At 39.3% G+C, this 20,382-nt stretch overlaps 2 protein-coding genes across 3 annotated transcripts in view; both read right to left on the reverse strand.

Annotated features, from left to right (window-relative positions):
* Nucleotides 1-376: 376 nt before the first annotated feature.
* LPCAT2 (lysophosphatidylcholine acyltransferase 2) overlaps nt 377-20,382 on the reverse strand; it is a 63,156-nt gene continuing 43,150 nt past the window's right edge. For both annotated transcript variants that reach the window (XM_061173013.1, XM_061173014.1), the window contains 3 exons: nt 10,309-10,407; nt 5,028-5,163; nt 377-1,616 (listed from right to left, as the gene is read on the reverse strand). In XM_061173013.1, the coding sequence (XP_061028996.1) occupies nt 1,432-1,616; nt 5,028-5,163; nt 10,309-10,407 (420 nt within the window). In that variant the 3' untranslated portion in view covers nt 377-1,431. The remainder of the gene's footprint in view (nt 1,617-5,027; nt 5,164-10,308; nt 10,408-20,382) is intronic.
* CAPNS2 (calpain small subunit 2) lies at nt 16,842-17,591 on the reverse strand. The gene has a single exon (XM_061173613.1). The coding sequence runs from the start codon at nt 17,589-17,591 to the stop codon at nt 16,842-16,844; it is 750 nt and encodes a 249-aa protein (XP_061029596.1).

A 20,382-nucleotide genomic window follows, 5' to 3' on the forward strand; every position in this document is an offset into this window, starting at 1 on the left:
CATAATAAAATAGGAATATTACATTGGCAGAAGTGGAATTAAAGAACATAAAATATTACTTTAAAACAGGAAAACAATGTGATCGCTTTCAAGAGCCTCACAGAAAGCTTGTAATTTAAAATGCTACTTTTTCATGATTAATGGGATTAATATGTGGGTTTTCTATGATAAAAATCATGGTACCTGAGTAATACATACATTCAATTGCATATGACAACCAATATTATAAAGATGTACTTTCCTAATTACTTAAGAAATTGTTTTCAGCTTATTCGATGCTTTGTCTAAATAGCTTAAGATATGTAAAAAGCAAACAATCATACTGTTTCATCCTTCATACTTAAGGATGAAACTTTTTAGTAAGCATGCATGACATATGATAAAATGGCACTTGAGGGAAATTATTGCTTAACCTAAAGGAAAAAAATATCACTGTTAAATTCCTGCCTGGGGGTTAAATTGTGGTCTTGCATTAATAAAGTAGGTTTTTGGATTCCTTAGCTTTTGGTGATACTTTGGAACCTTTCATATTTTCCCTGTAGATATTTCAGGCAAGCTCTAAAATTTGAGAGGACACTTAATAAAACTCCCACTTAAATGATAAACTATATTAATTCTAATAATATATAAATAAAGTAAATCTGATTCATTTACTGGGCAAGGGCTGCATTCTAAACTACCCAACTCAAATTAAACTAAACTCTGTGGCAAACAATTTTTCTCATTAGGCAATTAATGTTACCTTCAATAAGGCAATTCCCACATAGCCTTTGGCCATAGCTGTTGTCTTTAAAACAAAGTTCTAAATCTGTAGATCATGCAAAAGGTTATGATCTCCTTAGCAGGTGGTTAAGGAAATCTACAATAGGGATGCATGGTCAAGAGAATATGAGTTTTTAAGAAGTCTCATCTAGTTAGCGGAGCTCTCCCTTCCAATCCCCCCATGTTCAGTGATCCAAGAAACTGAAATGCAAATGGAAAAAATGAATCTGTGAAGTTAAAGGTATAAAATTCTGCAACGTTCCTCAGACTCTTCATTCTTATTTCTAGAATGGGAAGGGATTAAAGCTAACCTTATTTCTTTAGAGGAAAGTAGATGAAAAATTATTTATACTTTTAAAACTTTTTGCAGCGTTGATTAATGCTCATCAGTAAATAAGGGAGACCATTTCATTCATTTGGATATGCAAATTAACCTGGAAAATCCATAAAAACATCTTTATCGCCAATAAGCCCATCAGTATAGCAAAATATAATGTAAAAGAAAATGAATATTACTTGATAAACACATGTGAATAGAAGCATTTCAATAAGAAAATCTATATTTTTTTATAAAAAAGCTTACTCAATCACAAATAAAATACTATCAATAAACGCCTTTGAAATTTCAAGTAAAAGCCACTGCATTTTCCTTATTAGGAATGTTTGCTTTCAGTCGTCCTTTTTGTCTGAGGTACTCTCTTCATGACTTTCAGGGCTGACTTTATTACTTACGACTGAGGGAGTTGCTTGGACTTCTTTTGGTAATGAAAACACATGGCACGTCTGGAGGTCTAAGTAGGTTGTAAATATCTTAGCATATTCTGGATGCTTTAGGGCAAAACTTTTAAATTCCTCTAAAAGAGGAGAAAAAACAAAATCCAATAAATTGAGGTGAATCTTCTTTTGGCATGATGCAGATTAACATATGATCTTAATAATACAATGATTGCAAAAGTCTATTACTCAACCCCTATAAATTATACAACCACTTTGGGAGATAGTTTTTTCCATTATCTAGTCAAGTTGAAGATATGCATACTTTATTCCAGGGTATATAAGTGAGAGAATTTGTGCATATTGTGTTCTGGGAGACATGTATGAGAATGTTCACAGCAACATTATTCATAATGAATAATGAAAAAAGGTAAAAAATGGAAACAATTCAAACGTTTGTCAACAGTTGGAATGGCTAAGTAAATCATGGCATATTCGTGGAACAAAATGCTACACAGCAATGAAGATGAATGAATAGCTGTGTTGTAACAATGTGGATGAATCTTAAAACCATAATGTTGAATGAAAAAAGCCAGATGCGGGCTTCCCTGGTGGCGCAGTGGTTGGGAGTCTGCCTGCCAATGCAGGGGACGCGGGTTCGAGCCCTGGTCTGGGAAGATCCCGCATGCCGCGGAGCGACTAGGCCCGTGAGCCACAATTGCTGAGCCTGCGCGTCTGGAGCCTGTGCTCTGCAACGGGAGAGGCCGCGATGGTGAGAGGCCCGCGCACCGTGATGGAGAGTGGCCCCCGCTTGCCACAACTAGAGAAAGCCCTCGCACAGAAACGAAGACCCAACACAGCCACAAATAAATACATAAATAAAATAAAAAAAAAAAAAAAAAAAAAAAAAAGCCAGATGCAAAAGAACACATGTTGTATGAGACCATTATGCAAAGTTCAAAAACTTAGGCAAAACTAAAATATATTTAAAGATGTGTACTTTTGTGGTGAAATGCTAAAACAAAGCAGGCAGAGATTCCTTTTTAAGTCAGGCCAGCAGTTCCCTCCTTTAAGACAGAGGAAGGGGTTCTATTTGGGAATAGGCACATGGAGGCTTCTAGAGTTATTGAAAAGCTCTATTCCTTGACCTGAGTGGTAGTTACACAAGTGTTCATTTGTAAAACTTTGTTGTGCTCTATGATTATGTTTTATTGTTTTATGTAATTTTATTATATTTTTGTAATAAAAAATGTTAACAAAATTTATTACCCAGGACTCTCTATTACTGGCTTTTAAAACTATTTTAACCTTTAACTCTGGTAAAGAAATAAACCATCTTGAAAAGCTGAGCCCTGACTTATGATCAGTAAGGGCAAGTAGAGTGTACAATATTCACTAATCATATCACAAGACCCCTGAGTAGTAGGCCTCCTTTTATCTCAGATGTTTGAGATTTAGGAAGTGAGGTAGAGTATAGAAGGCTTACAAAATTAACCATCAGAATTTGAACCCCAAGCCTCCGGTAACCTGGAGTTTCTGAAATATGATGTTACCCAAAATTTGACATTTCTCTCTCCTCTTCTGTTTGGATGGAGAAAACTTTATTGAGCTTATATAGCAAAGCGAGCCTGGTCTTTGAATCAGCTTGCTATTTGACTCTATAATAAAAGGCTTTTAACCCAATATCTTATTTCTATCCATTCACTAAAAAAAAAAAAAAAAAAAATCCTCCGATAACCAAGTGTCTACTTCATGGCACATTAGACTATCTAGCAACTCTTGAAGATAAAAACAGGTCTTAGTGATGAGGAAGTCACCAGATAGAGCCCAGATCATTCTTTGCAATTACAACATTATTTTGCATTAACAGAGCACTTTATATTTCCAAATTAGGCAAGCTATTAATTGTTCTTTCTTAACATCCAAAATAAAGATTTATCTGCATGAGTCTATTTCAATGACGGAGATACAGAGGACGTAAGTGACTTCTAAGATACGTGGGCAGGAGTGTTGATCTACTGAGACCACGAGCTTTACTTTTAAGACTTGTGCTCTGGTCAAAAGATCAAGGCTCTCTGTCCTCTTTGGGGATGCTAGTGGCATTAAAGAGTAACTCATTTCTAGAAGTGCTGAGAGCTGGCAATAAGTAGAATTTGGGCATTAATTTGGCTAAAGGAAAACCAAGAATGAAAACAATTTAAATGATCACATTTAAATAATGTAAATGGATACATTCATGATACATTTCTATACCTATTCTTTCATAAAATCATACTTAAATACCTCAAACGTTCCTGCAAAAAATAGTGGGCTTGCATAATATTGGGGAAAGGGAGATATTCTGTGTATTCTAAAAAGAAAAAGGTTGAACTCCAAAAAACACAGTAGATTTCCCTAAAAACATATTAAAACTGACAGGTAAAAATATGACTACCTACAAATAATTCTTAGTATTAGCTTCCATTGAAATAGTTATTCCAAATAGTTTTTCAAAATTTGTAGTTTGGAGTAATACAGAGTATTAACTATGCGATGAAAATGGTCAGAGAATTAGTACACATGGGGTTTATGACTCTTAAGTTTTATATCAGTATATACTTCCCATTTTATCCTTTCGTTTTTTTAAAATGAACTTAATAGAGTAAGTGCCCTAGGCACTTAATTACCTAAAATAGAATAAGGACAGCCAAAATGACAGTAATTAAAAACAGAAGAGTAAGAGAAGTCTGTGAACTAATTCTCCCATCCCATGAAAGTTATCAGGTTGAAACTCTTTGAACACCAGAAGGAAAAAGGCATTCAAGAGGAATCCCCCTCTGGCCCAGGAGAGAAGACTGGGGAAGATAAGCCACGCTGACATCTACGATCACATCAAAGCTAAGGCAGGGGCCTCTCCACTGAGGTGTGTTTCCCAAGGACACTGTGAAACTGATGAACCATCCCTTCAGCCCTTAGGGGACTTGTCTTCATGTGTGGACTCGAGCCATCAGGAGAAAGGCTGGTCACTGGTGGATGGACCTGCCACTTGGCCACAAGGTCTTCCTCCACGATAGTCCCTACCTCACAGGGGTGCCATCAACATGATGTGAGATAATGAACGTGAAAGCTCATCTAAGCCACTAACAGGAAACATTAATAGATGGTTTAGCTACTGTTATTACTGTGGGTCCCTCAGTCCATATCCCTCTACTGTGGCTACAACTCTGACATTCTCTAGGAGATGATCTTAGGTAAGTCACTTAAATTCTTTGCATCTCAGTAACATAAGAATAATGAAGAGTACTGATCGAATAGGCTTGCTATAAAGAATAAATGAATTAATATATATAAAATGTGTAAAGAGTGCTTAGCATATGGTAAGTCCTCAATAATTAGCTTCTACCATTACACCACTACTACTATTTTTACTATCATCATCATTGTTACTATTAATTCTATCGTTAACATATTAGTGGGGGGAAACAACACTCTTGTATGAGGGTCAGTCATAGTCTGGATGTACGCTGTACACTGTGCAGTACACCGAATCAGGAGCCAAACTGCCTACTCACCATACGAAACAGAATCCCCCTGGGCTATTTCCTTGAAGAGACCAGAAACATCAAGGTCAGGCACTCCAAGGGAAGCCTGCAGAATGGTGGCGAACTCTTCCTCTGTTATGAAGCCATCCTCATCAACATCAAAGAGCTGAAGGAAAAAGAAAATAAAGTCTAAGAATGAGCTCCTCCAGAGCAATGGTGGTATGGAATAATCTTAAAAAATAAACTCCTTAGTAATTCAGACATTCATTGTGCCGGGGGCTAGGGATATATGTCCATAAGTATGGTATCTGATGCCTTCACAATACTTATAGTTTAGTGGTAGAAAGAGATAGGATTAAAATAGGGGCTACAGGGACTTCCCTGGTGGTCCAGTGGTAAAGAATCTGCCTTACAATTCAGGGGTTGCGGGTTTGATCCCTGGTCAGGGAACTGGGATCCCACATGCTGCAGGGCAACTAGGCCCATGCGCCACAACTACTGAGCTCTCGCGCCTCAACTAGAGAGACCCCATGCCACAAACTACAGAGCCCATGCACCCTGGAGCCTGTGCGTCACAAGTAGAGAGAAGCCCGTGCGCTGCAACAAAAGATCTTGTGTGCCGCAGCCAAAAATAAATAAATAAAATAATAAATAAATCTTTAAAAAAAATAAGGGCTACAACCATAGTAAGTACAAAAACACATGGAAAAAATAGGCGCTATAACCATAGTAAGTACAAAAGCACATGGAAAAAATAGGCGCTATAACCATAGTAAGTACAAAAGCACATGGGAGTCCTGTGTAGAACAAGATGAATCCTACCTGGAGAGATCAGGGAAGGCTTTATGACATTTGAGTTGGGTCTTAAAACATGAAGAGATATTCCCAGCACATACAAGGACTGGCAGGCAATTGCCTGGGGCTCAAGTCAGGAGAGAGAAAGACAAGCAAGGATCAGATCATGATGGACATATAAGGCCTCATCTACCCCTGCAGGATTATGATGGGAAGGGCTGTGGGGTGACTGCCTGTGAACTGAGGGAGCTCTCTGAGGCAAAGTGTGGAGGATGGAGAGAGGGCAGAAAGTTGAAAAGACTAGAGGCAGGAAAAACAATTAAGAGTCTGGGGTGGAGAAGCAGGAAGGGCAGGAAGAGAATTTATAAGGAAGCAAAGACAGGACTTACATATCAATTAGAGGTCTGTAGTGATGGAAAAGAAGGAGCTAAAGACGGCTGAGGGATTCTAGCTTGGGCAAGTGGGTGAAAGTGGGTTATGTTACCAAGAGTGGGAAAACAGGTTCCCAATGAGATCAAGGGTTAGACCTGGAGAGCTTAAATTTGAGTCAGAAGTGCCAGGAGGAAGTAAGATTCAGCACATCAGCTCAGGAGAGTGAGGACGCTTGAGATATGAATTCAGGTAAGGATTGAAACGAGTGTGTTTGAGCTTCTCTGTGGAAAATGCACAAAGTAAGGCAGAGCCCTGGGAACAGCAAGAGTTGAGGTGTGTGCAGGGAAGAGGAACCGGCCAAAAAAACTCAGAAGCAGCAGCCAGAGAGATGGAGAAGTAGAAAGAAAGAGCATGCATCTTGGAAGCTAGGGAAGGTTTTCAGGAAAGAGGAAGAAACTCTGACTGTGGTAATGGCCAACAGAGTAAAATGGCATAGGAAGGCCAAGCAAGAAGCAAGAAGCAAGAAGGTTTGCTGGATTTGGCAATTAGGAGATCCTGGCGACGGATGGTAACGGGAATCAAGCAATGACTAGAGAGGTGAGGCATGGAGGCAAAAGGCATGGTTCTTCTTTTAAGAAATTATGGAATAAAGCGCAGGAGATAAATGGGGTAATAGCCACATACAAAAGGAGGCTGCCTTCAGGAAGGGAGAGACTGAATATGTTTATAGGCAGAGGGAAAAGGGTGGGATAGACTGAAAGTCAAGCAGCAAAGCAGGGGTAACCGATAGATAATTAATATGCCATATTCATAATCCTCTCCAGGGTATTAACATTTTTTCATGATATCAACACTGACTCTTTGCAGGCACTGATCCAACATGTTCAAATCACTTTACACACTCATTTAACCCTTATAATAGTCTTATGTAAAGGAGGTGTTGTTATTAGCCCTATCTCACAGATGAGAAAGCTGAGGAACAAGGAAGCCAGGTAACTTTCTCAAGGTCACACAGCTTGTAAACGGTCAAGCTGTCGCCCAAATGCAGGCAGATATCTACAGTTCCTGCTGTTAAGGTATCCACTTCTGACCAAATACACGATCAAAAACAGGCATTGGATAAGGTGTGATAATCATGAAAAGAACAATAAGCAAATACTGAATAGTGTTTTAATTGTCCACTAGGGTGGGAGGAGAAAAATATAATTCGAACTTGTGATTTGCTGCCCCCAGATAAGAAGGCACAGGACTCCTAGTCCATTTTCTACGACTCAGCCCCTAAATGGACGATAAGATAGCTGGAAAGTGCAAAGTGAATTAGCTAGCATTTGTTTTCACAACAGTAGCCCCGGGGCTCTTTATGGGCCTTGGACTTCAGACATTAACTGCCAGGATTCAGTCACAACCTCCCCCCACCTTCTCACAAACTCTGATTTTTCTGTAAAAGTCTTCCATTCCTAAAGAATTCTCACCAACTTATCCAATCATCTAAATTTGGTGCTTTGATGGCTCTTCCTTCTGTATAAGTTTCCTTCACACATCCATCCTGGGGACTTTTACTTCCTCTCCATTTGTCCTTTGTCACAACTACCCCACAAAAATCCCTCCATTTCTCTCAATTCCTCATCGTTCCCAATAGCCTCCCTACTACAGAGTTCCCAGATCTAAGGTAAATCTCATGCTCTGGGCTCTGGTAGAAGGTTTAACACCCCACTTTCCTTGGAGAATGGGGGAGCGATATCTCCCCAGTGCACGGAATGCTGTGGGACTCTGCATCAAAACATCCTGTCTTTCCTAGCAAGCACATGGTCCAAGACCATTTGGACTCTGCCTGGAATTTGAATGATGAACAGCGTTGGAGTTTGCTCACTCTAACGGCAGCGCCCAAGGGAGATGTAGAGCAGCTCCCGCAGCTGGGACCTCTGGAGCTGCCTGCTTTGGAGTCTTCCCTGGAGCCTGCTTGCTGTCCTCACAACTGATTCCTCCGCCAGAGTCTATGCCTACTGCTTACAACTGAAGAATGCTGACTAATATTCTACCTCTAAAGGTCACCGCGATGATGAAATATGGTCAAAGATGGGAAGTTAACTGTGAAGTGTTACCCAAATAAAAGGGTGTGAATGCATTCTGTATATATACAAAATGATACTACTAAATGAAAAATAGAAGCATGCCAAAATAATTTTCAGAAACATCATACAGGGACTTCCCTGGTGGCACAGTGGTTAAGAATCTGCCTGCCAATGCAGGGGTCACTGGTTCTATCCCTGGTCCGGGAAGATCCCACGTGCCGTGGAGCAACTAAGCCCCTGCGCCACAACTACTGAGCCTGCGCTCTAGAGCCCGCGAGCCACAACTACTGAGCCTGCGAGCCACAACTACTGAAGCCCACATGCCTAGAACCCGTGCTCCGCAACAAGAGAAGCCACCGCAGTGAGAAGCCCGTGTACCGCAACGAAGAGTAGCCCCTGCTCGACGCAACTAGAGAAAGCCCGCACACAGCAACGAAGACCCAACACAGCCAAAAAATAAATAAATAAATAAAATAAATAAAATAAAATAGGCAAATAGACACTTAAACAAAACAAAACAAAAAAACCAAAACATCATACACGCCTGAGAAGGTTAAAAAAATAACCAAAGTAAAACATGACACTTGCTTTACTGAAAAAAGAGCTAATTATAGTTTTAGGTCCTTCTTTCCTCTCCCTGTCCCCCCTCAAAACCAAGGTCTAGGTTAGAGAAAAATCTCAGGACTTCTTTAAAGACAATAATTACTATGATTAAGGGCCAAATTTTCTATCAGGTCTTTCATTGGTAAACCCAAAGTGACCACTTGCCCAGCTGACCTTATAATCACACAGACAATCCCAGAACAGAAACAGAAATGTCTGGGTTGGAATAAGTTAGCTATGTGTATAATTTTAGGTTTTATGATGAATAAGTCTGTAAAAGTTTTCAGCTTGGAAAGAGTTCTGGCCCTTGCCTTGAGACCATCTGCTAAGCATCAACCTCTTAGGTTCTTTATAGACCTAGCAGTTAACTCAGTTGAAACCAATCTGAAATAAAAAGTCAACCTGGGGACTCCTCTGTCAAGGATAGAACACATGGAAATTCGTGAGGCTATCCCAGGTGGCCTCTAAGATGTGAGAAAGGACTCTGGGAGGAAGAGAGTCTATCTAGATGATAGAGGGGAAAACACTTGTTGAGGACACAGTGGGATATTCTTCTCAGAGAAAATTAGGAAGAAATAAGAGTAGGAAAGAGGCATGGGGAAGGTCCTCAGCTGTTATGGTGGATGAAGCAGAGACTCAAAGAGCTGTACAATAAGATTCCACATACACAGCTTGGTAAGTGAGATCAAGTTTTTGTTTTACTTGAGAGCAGATCATGTAAGATTAGAATATGGAAGGGAACATCCCATTCAAATACTAATTAGATAAAGCACCTTTCATCTCCAAAGAACCAAAACACACTTTGGGAATGTATTCTTCCCTCTCCTTTTTGCATATATAAGTGATAAAATGGAATCTGAGTTCTCATAATTCAAACCTCCATTAAGTTCTGCTAGGGATGGGGGACATGGATTTTATTCATCTGCCCCTCAACCCCCCATACCGCTGTGACAATATATGTGATATACAGGAAAACACAGAGGGTGGAAACTTGAGACATTTATGATGGTATTCACCTGACACCACCACAACAAAATAAACTCCATCGGGAAAAGATCACCTAAAATATCTCTGACATACAGAGTGAGAAAATAAGGATGGATCAGAACTTTCTGCCTGGTGAATTGGGATGACTATAGACAGGTGGTGTTTATTTATAAACCTCACTTTGGGGCTCCAAAATGGGGAGGCTGAAAAGAAATAATTTTTAAACTAATTTATGAAATCACCTGCTCTTCAATTTTAATGCTGTTAACTAGGCTGCTTCCAAAGACTTTCTTTTTGCTTAAATGGATGCTTGCCTTTTCTTTATTCTCGGTAGCGATTGTCTTAATCACATTGCCCTCGTGTACATGTCACAGCAGATCTATAAACACTCGTAATAGATGCACTGATTTTCAGATAATACACTTAGAGTCAACACTTGTTTACGAGACAGACCAAGATGATTTCAGTGGGGCTGACAGTACCTTAAATGCCACCTGGATGATCTCCTCTGTGTTGGCAGGGTTACACAGGACAGCCAGGCCAATTACATACTCTCGGAAGTCAATACTGCCATCATGGTTCTGTGAAAGGATGGGAGAAATCATTTAGCAGGGCCACTGGTTGAATGACTATTAATCACAGCCCACAAGGCGAAATTCAGACATGCCACGCAGCTCAGCCTCATCATGCACTGAGCCGATTTGGAAAAAAGTTCACACTGAGATAGAACAGCTAGTGAGTGGCCCACCCATTCCCAACTCAGAAGGAAGAAAAATATATTCCTGTTGAGCGATCAATATAAACATTTTATCACTGAGGCTCATTTAGAGTGGCTCTATGGCACTCATTGTGGGTTCTTGAGCTCAGCCTTGATGGGAGCCTCTCTGGGAAGCAGGATGGGGGATTTCATCCTAGGTGGGACTGAAGCCTTCATCCCACCATCGATGGTGGGCCTGCCATGATGGCCAACACCAGTGGGTCATCACTAAGAGACTCTCTCCATGTAGGAGATAGAAGGGAAAGGAAAGGGGCAAATTGAGGCAATAATCACAGCTACATTCTTTCTTCTTTCTGTGCTTACTCTGCAATAAAGCAGGAGAAAGTAAGCAAACCTGAGCAACTTCAAGGGCCCCTTAGTGATATCGGGCCCTGGAAGATCCTGCACTTCTAAGCCTTGGAAACTAAACTTAATTCGTATGATGTTTATATCTATACACTTCAGCAGGTATTTCTTGATGGTATTATAAAAGAAGGGGTTGATAATTCTAATCCATGCTGACCGAATACAGAGTTTTTCCTACACATGAACTACTCACCTAGATGGGAACACTGAGAAGATGAAATGGGGAGAAAGGAGAGAGAGCTTAAGGAAGAGAGGAAGAAAGGGAGAGAGAGGCAAGGCAGAGAAGGAGGGAGGATGGAAGGAAGAGACAGAAGAGAGAGAACAAGAAGGAAAGGGGAAGAGGAGAAAGGAAAAGTGAGATGGAGAGTGGAAGAGAAAGATGGAGGGGGAAAGAGAGGAGGAGGAGGGAGAAAGGAAGAGAACAGTAAGCACAATGATTATAATCCCAGGTGTGGAATCATTTTGGCAGCAAGATCTTCATGTTGCCAGACAAACTGTGAACTAGTAACAACAAAGCTAAGTGTGATACTTGACAGGTTAGCAGACGTTGGGCACTGATAAGAGCGTAATCTTTAACTGTGACTAAGTGTCTACATTTCAACCATCAAGAGTTCCTCTAGGGCAGGGATTGCCTTCCTCTGTGCAGTGTATTCCCATTGCCTAGCACACACAGGTAGGTGCTAAAAACGATGCTACCTTTTCCTCACCTACCCTTACCTACTATTGATACTTTGGGTTCACCTTAAGACACTTAGGCAGTGTTTTTCACTGGGGTTTCATAGATGAGCTTGAAAGGAAAGGCTGTGAAGCCCCTGAAAAGGTGTGCCTTTTTTTTTGTTTTTTTGTTTTTGGCCGAGCCACAGGGCATGCGGGATCTTAGTTCCCTGACCAGGGATCGAACCCGTGTCCCGTGCAGTGGAAGCGTGGAGTCTTAACCCCTGGACCGCCAGGGAAGTCCCAGCCCTTTTTATATGTACATTTTTCTAGGGAAAAAAAATCTTGTAGCTTTCCTCAGCTTCTCAAAGCAACCAAGACTCACTGTCACCATACTACTTTATCTTGCTGCAGGGTGGGAACTAAAAAGGAATAATTTACCTTCACTTTCTCATCGGAGAAGGTAGAAACAGAGGATTCAAGATTTCCCTAAAGTAACAGGGTTTCTTCCTGGGATTTAAAACTCAGGTCATCCGACTTCCATTTTTGTCCGATTACCAGCCTCTAAGACAGCTGTTTTCTGCCTTTCCTTTAATCGACTTTATTGAGGTATCAATTACAGTCAATAAAAAGCATCCATTTTAAGTGTACAGTTTGATGTTCTTTGAAAAAATGCAGACACCAGGGTAACCACCATCACAATTGATGGCTACGATATTTTCATCACCCCAGAAGTTTCAGAGAAGGTAGAGTTTTAAGGGACATAATTTTCCTTGTTGTGCCACTAACGTTTAATTTTCTTCTGTACTATGGAGGGCTGTTGTTCATTAGGCCTTAGAGGCTGAACAGCTTATTGAACCGTGAATACATGCTCAATAAAGGTAAATTTATTCTGCAATTGGTTTTCTCCACTAAGCAACACAGAAGTCTTGAATAGAAGTTCTGAAGTATAATGAACCGGTTTGCAGGGCAGAAATAAAGACACAGATGTAGAGAACAAATGTATGGACACCAAGGGGGGAAAATGGCAGGGAGGTGGGTGATGGTGGTGGTGTGATGAATTGGGAGATTAGGATTGACATATATACACTAATATGTATAAAATGGATAACTAATAAGAACCTGTTGTATAAAAAATAAAATTCTAAAATTCAAAAAAAAAAGAAGTTCTGAAGTATAGATATAAGAATGACCTATGAATATATTCAATATCCTATGATAAACCATAATGGAAAAGAATATGAAAATAAGTATATATATGTATAACTGAATCACTTTGCTATACAGCAGAAATTAACACAACATTGTAAGTCAACTATACTTCAATTAAGTAAATTAAAAAAAAAGAATGATCTATGGACACTGAAGATACGGTCATAGGTAGTATGATTAGAAATACGCCTTTGATTTATTGTGAGGCATCCAAATTTTATCTATATTACCGGACCCTCTGTATAATACAGGTCAAGCATTATAGCTTATTTTTCAGATGGAGAAAGAGAAATGTAAAAGACCCTTAGTATTACTGCTATTCACGAATAAAGGTAATATTCTGGACCCCTGGTTTTCTTTAACAGTTTTATATGAGTGGCTTTGACCGACAAAAGAATATTAAAGCAGACTCTTGATAATCAATCACATGAGAAACTATATGTAAGTTTTCATCCTAGTAATGTGAAGGAAAAAAGGCAGCATAGAAATTATTCTGAGAGATTTCATTATAGGACTAATAAAATAATACATTTTAAGGTTCCAATTTCAGAATAATAAAATTTAGAACTGGAAGGAATCTTAGAAATCATCCATTCAACTTCTTCATTTTTACTAATGAAAAATTGAGATGTAAGTTTTACTTGAGGTCACAAAACTCACTATTGCCATAATGACAATTAACATTTAGGTAATCTGACTCCCAATCATTCAACTTAAAGCAGGCAAGTTGATAAAATATATTCAAAAACAGATAATAAAAAAGTATACAGCAAAATACACTCCTTTAATTTTTCAAATTCAAATCAGTCCCATGGTAAAAAATTATTCCTCAAAGCTGTGGTTCTTTCCTTTAAAAACCAATGGAACTCCTCAGGAAGAGTATTATTATTCAAATTCAATAAATTCTCAGTTATCCAGGAGAGTCAGGGAAGAGGTATTCTGTTTACCTCAATATTCTTATTAAGAGCATATTTCTACCCACCTGCATAATTGTATTATCAATTTTCTAGGAATTAAATTGTTTTAATCCACTTAGCATTAAAAATAGACATTTAAAAAAAAGTAATTCTGAAAGCACTTCAAGATTAATAGGTACATTAAGTATCAGTGCCCTGCAGGTACCTCAGCAAATATTTTTTAAGGCCTAACTATGGGTTAGTTGTGCAATATTACTAATGAAATTTCTGACTGAAGTTGAAACATAAATCAACTTTTAAATCACATGCACTATTACTCAAAAAATATTTTAAAAGTGACCTTTAAGATAATATACAAATTTTGAATGTTTTTGGACATTTGCTGTTCTTAGGTACAGAACACACAGTTCTTTTTCCTGCTATTATAGGTTATAGAATTCAGTGTATTATATCAAGACTAAGGTGTTTTTCAAAATCATATGGGATATTTTGAAATTTAAAAATGTAGATGTATAATTTCACATTTAAACAAAATCATTATTATTTTCAACTTACTACATTGATTGTATTGCTTTTAGAAATGTGAAAATGAGATGGAGTTATATTAATGAAAGCCCTTCATCTTAGGCTATCAGTAGTCTTCCACGTAGAAAAGGCAACATTTGAAAAAAATTATCAGGTAAATACTCCCTCTTACACTGAAGATGTAACACCAACTAAAACAAACAAACAAACAACAAAAAAAACCCATTGGATGGAAATTAAGAAATTCAATCACTTGTTAGGCTATTGGTTCTACACAATGCCAAAGGTTTGTTTACTTGGAAAAATCCAGACTTTGGACTAAATTTTCTGGGATCCACTCTAGTGCCTGGGGTTATTTGTCAAATTTTACACAAATTCAGAAAAGAACAAAAGAGAAACTTAGGTAACTTCAGGATGTTTTGCCCTGTGCATGCAGGAGGAGAATCATAAAAGTAGGTAATCCCTTAACTTGAAGAGCAAGACAAATACTTAATACCACCCCTAGTGTGAGATAATTGTCTTAACTTTCATAAAACATTTAAAATGAAGTGAGGGGAGAAAAGTGGGGCTACATTTTCTTTTCCCCAACCATCATGTGGAAAGGTTAAATTATAAACTTAATATTCTGAGACCTTAAAAGGCATCTTGGCAGATTTCCCCTTTCCTGGCTATATTATTACAGCCATGCCTAACATACTAGTGGCCATATTCTAAAACAGGGATCCTGATATTAATGTGTGGTTGCTGGCAGCAGCCTCATTCTTATATAACCACACCTGTTTTAAGTAGCTCCCCAGACCAAGTTTAAATTACAAGTCCCTTGAGGAAAGCGGACGTGATCTCTGGGCTTGGCTCAATTCAGAATTACACGCATGTGGTATTTCATAAATATTATATGATGGTGATAATGGTGTCCACAGAGGCTAAATGCCAACCTCTTCTATTTTCACTGGGGATCTCTAACAGGCAGCTGAGGGCTGTTAACAGGCCAGTTACATCATTTCAAGAGTTACAGCTTTCCTCTAAATGAGTCAAAAAGGAAGGATTTATCTTCAAACTCAGGATGATCCTCCAAAGTAGATTGGGAGAGAGGGAATGCATTAAAAACCAGAGAAGCAGGAGGGGTAGAAACCAATTAAATAGGCAGATGAACAGAGCTCTTGAAAATGCAGCCTGTCTAGCTGAGTCTACTGGCCGGGAATTCCTGGATTCTGTTTGCCCCGTTATCACCACCTGAATCAAAATGAAAAAGCCAAACCAAGGGCCATTCACAAGAAAGGCACAACTACCCCTGCTTTTTGGGTGGCAGTTTCTCCATACTCCTATCTTCTTTCTTTTGGAAGCTGGCAACACTGACTCCTGTGGGGGCCTCAGTTTTCAGCTGAGACTAATATGAAAAATACAGTGAGACAGCCTAACCTTAAAGCTGTGGCTGTCAACCTTGGTTGCTCTTCAGAATCACCTGGGGAGCTTTAAAAAATACTCATCTCTGAGCCCCACCTCTAAAGATTTTTATTTAACTCACGTGGAGTGGGACTCAGCTCAAGAGCTCTCCCGGTGATTCTAAATTGCAGTCAGGGCTGAGAACCACTGCAATAAAGACGTAGCAACATTTATATATATTTATACATCTCTCTATCGCTTTAGATACCAAATAACTGGTTATGATTTGTGTACATTTTCTTTGTTTACATTTTTTCCTGTCTGCAGTTTTCAAACAAATGAAAGAATATTCTTTGCTCTGAGGCAGGGCAAGACATGACAAGAGCTGGCTAACATCAGCAGGGCATGCCTGATTTTGTGTGAAGTACATGTAAGAGTGATCACTTTGATTCATTAAGGCAACCAGAGACATTTCAACTATAAGTACACTCTTTCATTCCCCAATGCCCTGATCCTCTTTACAGTTATATCAAAACAAAACTGTTACATGCTTACTTTGCTAGAGAAATGGGACTAAAGAATTCTAGATTTTAGATGGTTGTTCCACCATTAAAAAAAATACTACCTTTTATAAAACTGCTTAATTTCACATTTCTGAACCTGTTTCTATACAGTTAAGCAGATTTCCAGGAAAACACTTTTTTTTAAAAAAATGTAATAGAAAGACCAGATGTGAATTAAGAGAAAAACAGGTTTTGAATTTCCTGCCTCCTCACCTTTTTTAAAGGAAAAAAAATATATCTCCTGAGAGCTTTCTTGATTTATTCCAGGATTTTTTTTCAAAATTTCATTCTTAATAATAACAACAACAGCTTTCCTGCTCTTTGGAATTCATTCACCAAATAAGAAATGACCTATTAAAATCTACTCCATTAGAGCCTGCCCTGCACTCCCATCACATATATAAGTCCATATAAATCCCGTGTCTCAAAAAGCCGACATACAAACCACTCAGAGCATTTTTCATGAAAAATCTGTTTAATTTAGCAGTAAAGGGCAGCACAAGTTCAGAAATAGATCGGGTTATGAAAGAACTCAGCAGGAAATGACAGCTTTGGATGGGGTAACCGCAACCGTGCAAGAGCATGGCTAAGCTTCCAGCACTCCTGTCCCCGGGGGTAGTCCTGACTTAGTGCCCACTTCAGGAATACATGGTCAGCTGCAGCCATTCTTGGGTAGACACCTGAATCAGGCCATCCGCATCTCTATCCAGGGATTTGAAGGCACGAAACATGGCATCCAGGCGAACCAGGCAGCCGATGAAGTTGTTAAAATCCATACTTCCATCCTCATCGGTATATCGGCGGACAATCATTTGGTAAAGTTGTTCCTTTAGCTGGAAGCCTGCTGCCTGCAGAGCCCCCCGCAGCTGAGAACTTCCCAGAGACCCAGAATGGTCCCGGTCATATTGCTTATAAACACGCTGCCATTTCTTGATGTTGTTCCAGAAATACTTAAATTCTTCGAAGCCCAGCTTTCCAGTTGTGTCATTGTCCATGATGGACACGATGCTCCGGCAGGTGTCAAGACTAAAGCCGTCGGACTTCAGATCCTTGTGCTTAGACAGGACTTTGTTGAGAATATTCATTAGGTCAGTGGCACCTACCTCCATGTCTGGTCCAGCCAGCTGTGCAAATTGTTGCCGAAACCGCCTAACTTCCTCACTTTCGTTGGCCTCCACGTTGGTGAAATGCTGCTCAGTGGGTGGTGGTTCCGGGGTATACTGAGCAGCTGCAGCCTCACTGATAAAATTCACAAGTCCTCCAACTATCCCTCCAATATTTCCTCCTCCTCCTCTTCTCTGACCGCCTCCTCCAAGGAGGTCTCCAAGAGCTTGTCCAAGACCTTGACCTTGATCTGCTCCTTCCAATAGAGTCTTTGCAAGAAACATGCTTTCGGTTTACCAAGCAAGGGTAAAGGCTGCTGAAATCTTGGAGGTGGTGTGAGAGAGATGAAATGGAGTCTAAGTAGTTTACATGTGGAAGACCTGGCTTTTCTGTACTTGCTTGCACTGTACCACACCCTGGGTGCACCTCCTACCCTAGTTGCCTGAATTCCACTGTAGTTGCCTGAATTCCACTAGGTCCTAGCACCTGCCATTTTTCAGAGGGCGTCAATAAAATACTCCTAAGTTATAGTATGTCTGACAAATTAGAAGAAATCATATTTTTAAGTGTAATATATTAAACTATACATTTCTATATGCTGTTAACTATTTTTAGTTCTCTTTCTCAGCACCTGAAAGATGACGTGGAGTTTCCTAACAGGAGAAGGTAAATGACTCAAGGATATCAAGAATTTCTTTTCTAAGGAATATTTATTGTGAGGGTACAATTGAAGAATTCTGGAGCACTGGAAAAATTTTTACCTAATTCTCTTCCTTTAGCAAAGATTTGCAGCATCCAATGTTCTTAAGAAAAACTTGGAAGGGGGATTTCTAAAATGCAGGGTCCCCAGGTCCCATCCTCAGAGATTCTGATTCTGTATAGTCTGCTGTGGGGCTCATGATTACGTTTTTGGAATCTTTTGGAAGTGTAACATTCACATAGAAAACTGTACAAATCACAAATATATAGCTCAAAGAATTTCACAAAATGTATATACCCATGTCATAACACCCAGATCAAGAAATGGAACATCACCAGGACTCCCGAAGCCTCTTCATGCCTCTTTCCAGTTATTCTCCTCTCCCAAGGGTAACTAACCATTGTCCTGACATCTAACACCACAGATTCATTTTTGTACCTTAAATAAATGGAATCATATAGCATATACTTTTTTGTACCTTGTTTTTAAATTTTTAATTAAAAAAATTTTAAATTGTGGTAAAATACATGTAATGTGCAATTTACCATTTTAACCTTTTTTTTTTTTTTTTTAAACATCAAGTCATGTTTTTTTAATGATTTTTTTCCTCCATATTTTAAATTTATTTATTTATTTATTTATTTTTGGTTGTGTTGTGTCTTTGTTTCTGTGAGGGCTTTCTCTAGTTGCGGCAAGCGGGGGCCACTCTTCATCGCGGTGCGCGGGCCTCTCACTGTCGCGGCCTCTCTTGTTGCGGAGCACAGGCTCCAGACGCGCAGGCTCAGTAGTTGTGGCTCACGGGCCTAGTTGCTCCGCGGCATGTGGGATCTTCCCAGACCAGGGCTTGAACCCGTGTCCCCTGCATTAGCAGGCAGACTCTCAACCACTGCACCACCAGGGAAGCCCTACCATTTTAACCATCTTTTAAAAAATATTTATTTATTTGGTTGCAGTGAGTCTTAGTTGCGGCAGGCGGCGCCCTAGTTGGGCTCCTTAGTTGTGGCACGTGGGCTCTTTAGTTGCAGCTCGTGGGCTCCTTAGTTGTGGCAGGTGAACTCTTAGTTGCGGCACACATGTGGGATCTAGTTCCCTGACCAGGGATCGAACCCGGGCCCCCCGCACTGGGAGCGCAGAGTCTTAACCACTGCGCCACCAGGGAAGTCCCCCATTTTAACCATTTTTAAGTGTACAGTTCAGTGACATTAAGTACATTCACATTGTTGTGCAACCATCATCACCATCCATCTCCAGAAATTTTTTCTTCTTGCAAAACTGAGACTCTGTCCCCATTAAACATTCCTTCCTCCCCTTAGGCCCTAGCAACCACCATTCTACTTCATGTCTGTATGAATTTAACTGTTTTAGGTATCTCATATAAATGGAATCATACAGTATTTGTCCTTTTGTGACTGGCTAATTTCACTTAGCATAATGTCTTCAAGGTTCATCCATGTTGTAGTATGTGTCAGAATTTATTTCTTTTTTAAAGCTAAGTAATCTTCCATTGTATGTATATAACATTTTTTTTATCCATTCGTCCATTGGTGGATGCTTGGGTTGCTTCCACCTTTTGGCTTTTGTGAATAATGCTGCTACAAACATGGGGGTACAAATATTTCTTCAAGTTCCTACTTTCAAATCTTTTGGTTATATACCCAGAAGCAAAATTGCTGGATCAAATGGTAATTCTGTTTTTAATTTTTTAAAGAACAACCATACTATTTTCCACAGTGGCTATACTATTTTACATTCCCACCAACAGTGTGCAAGGGTTCCAATTTCTCCACAGCCTTGCCAACACTTGTTATTTTCTGGGTGGTTTTTTTGTTTGTTTGTTTTTTGATAATAGCCATCCTAATGGGTGTGACAGGCTCTCTTATAGGGGTTTTAATTTGCATTTCCCTAATGATTAGTGATGTTGAGCATCTTTTCATATACCTGTTGGTCACTTGTATATCAAGAAATGTTTATTCAAGCCCTTTGCCCATTTTTTGATTGGGTTGTTTTTTTTTTTGTTGTTATTTTGTAGCTCCTTCTACATTCTGGATATTAACCCCTCATCAGTTATATGATTGGCAAATATTTTCTTCCATTCCATGAGTTGCCTCTCCACTCTGTTGATAGTGTCCTTCAATGCACAAAAGTTTTAAATTTTGATGTAGTCCAATTTATCTAATTTTTCTTTTATTGCTTGTGCTTTTGGTGTCATATCCAAAAAATCAACAAGAAATCCACTGTCACAAAGCTTTTCTCCTATGTTTTTGTCTAACACAAAACATAATAGCTTTAGCTCTTATGCTTAGGTCTTTGACCCATTTTGAGTTAATTTTTATATATGGCATAAGGTAAGAGTCCACTTCATTCTTCTGCATGTG

Source organism: Eubalaena glacialis, chromosome 18 (genome assembly GCF_028564815.1).
Source record: "Eubalaena glacialis isolate mEubGla1 chromosome 18, mEubGla1.1.hap2.+ XY, whole genome shotgun sequence".
Taxonomy (NCBI): Eukaryota; Metazoa; Chordata; class Mammalia; order Artiodactyla; family Balaenidae; genus Eubalaena; species Eubalaena glacialis.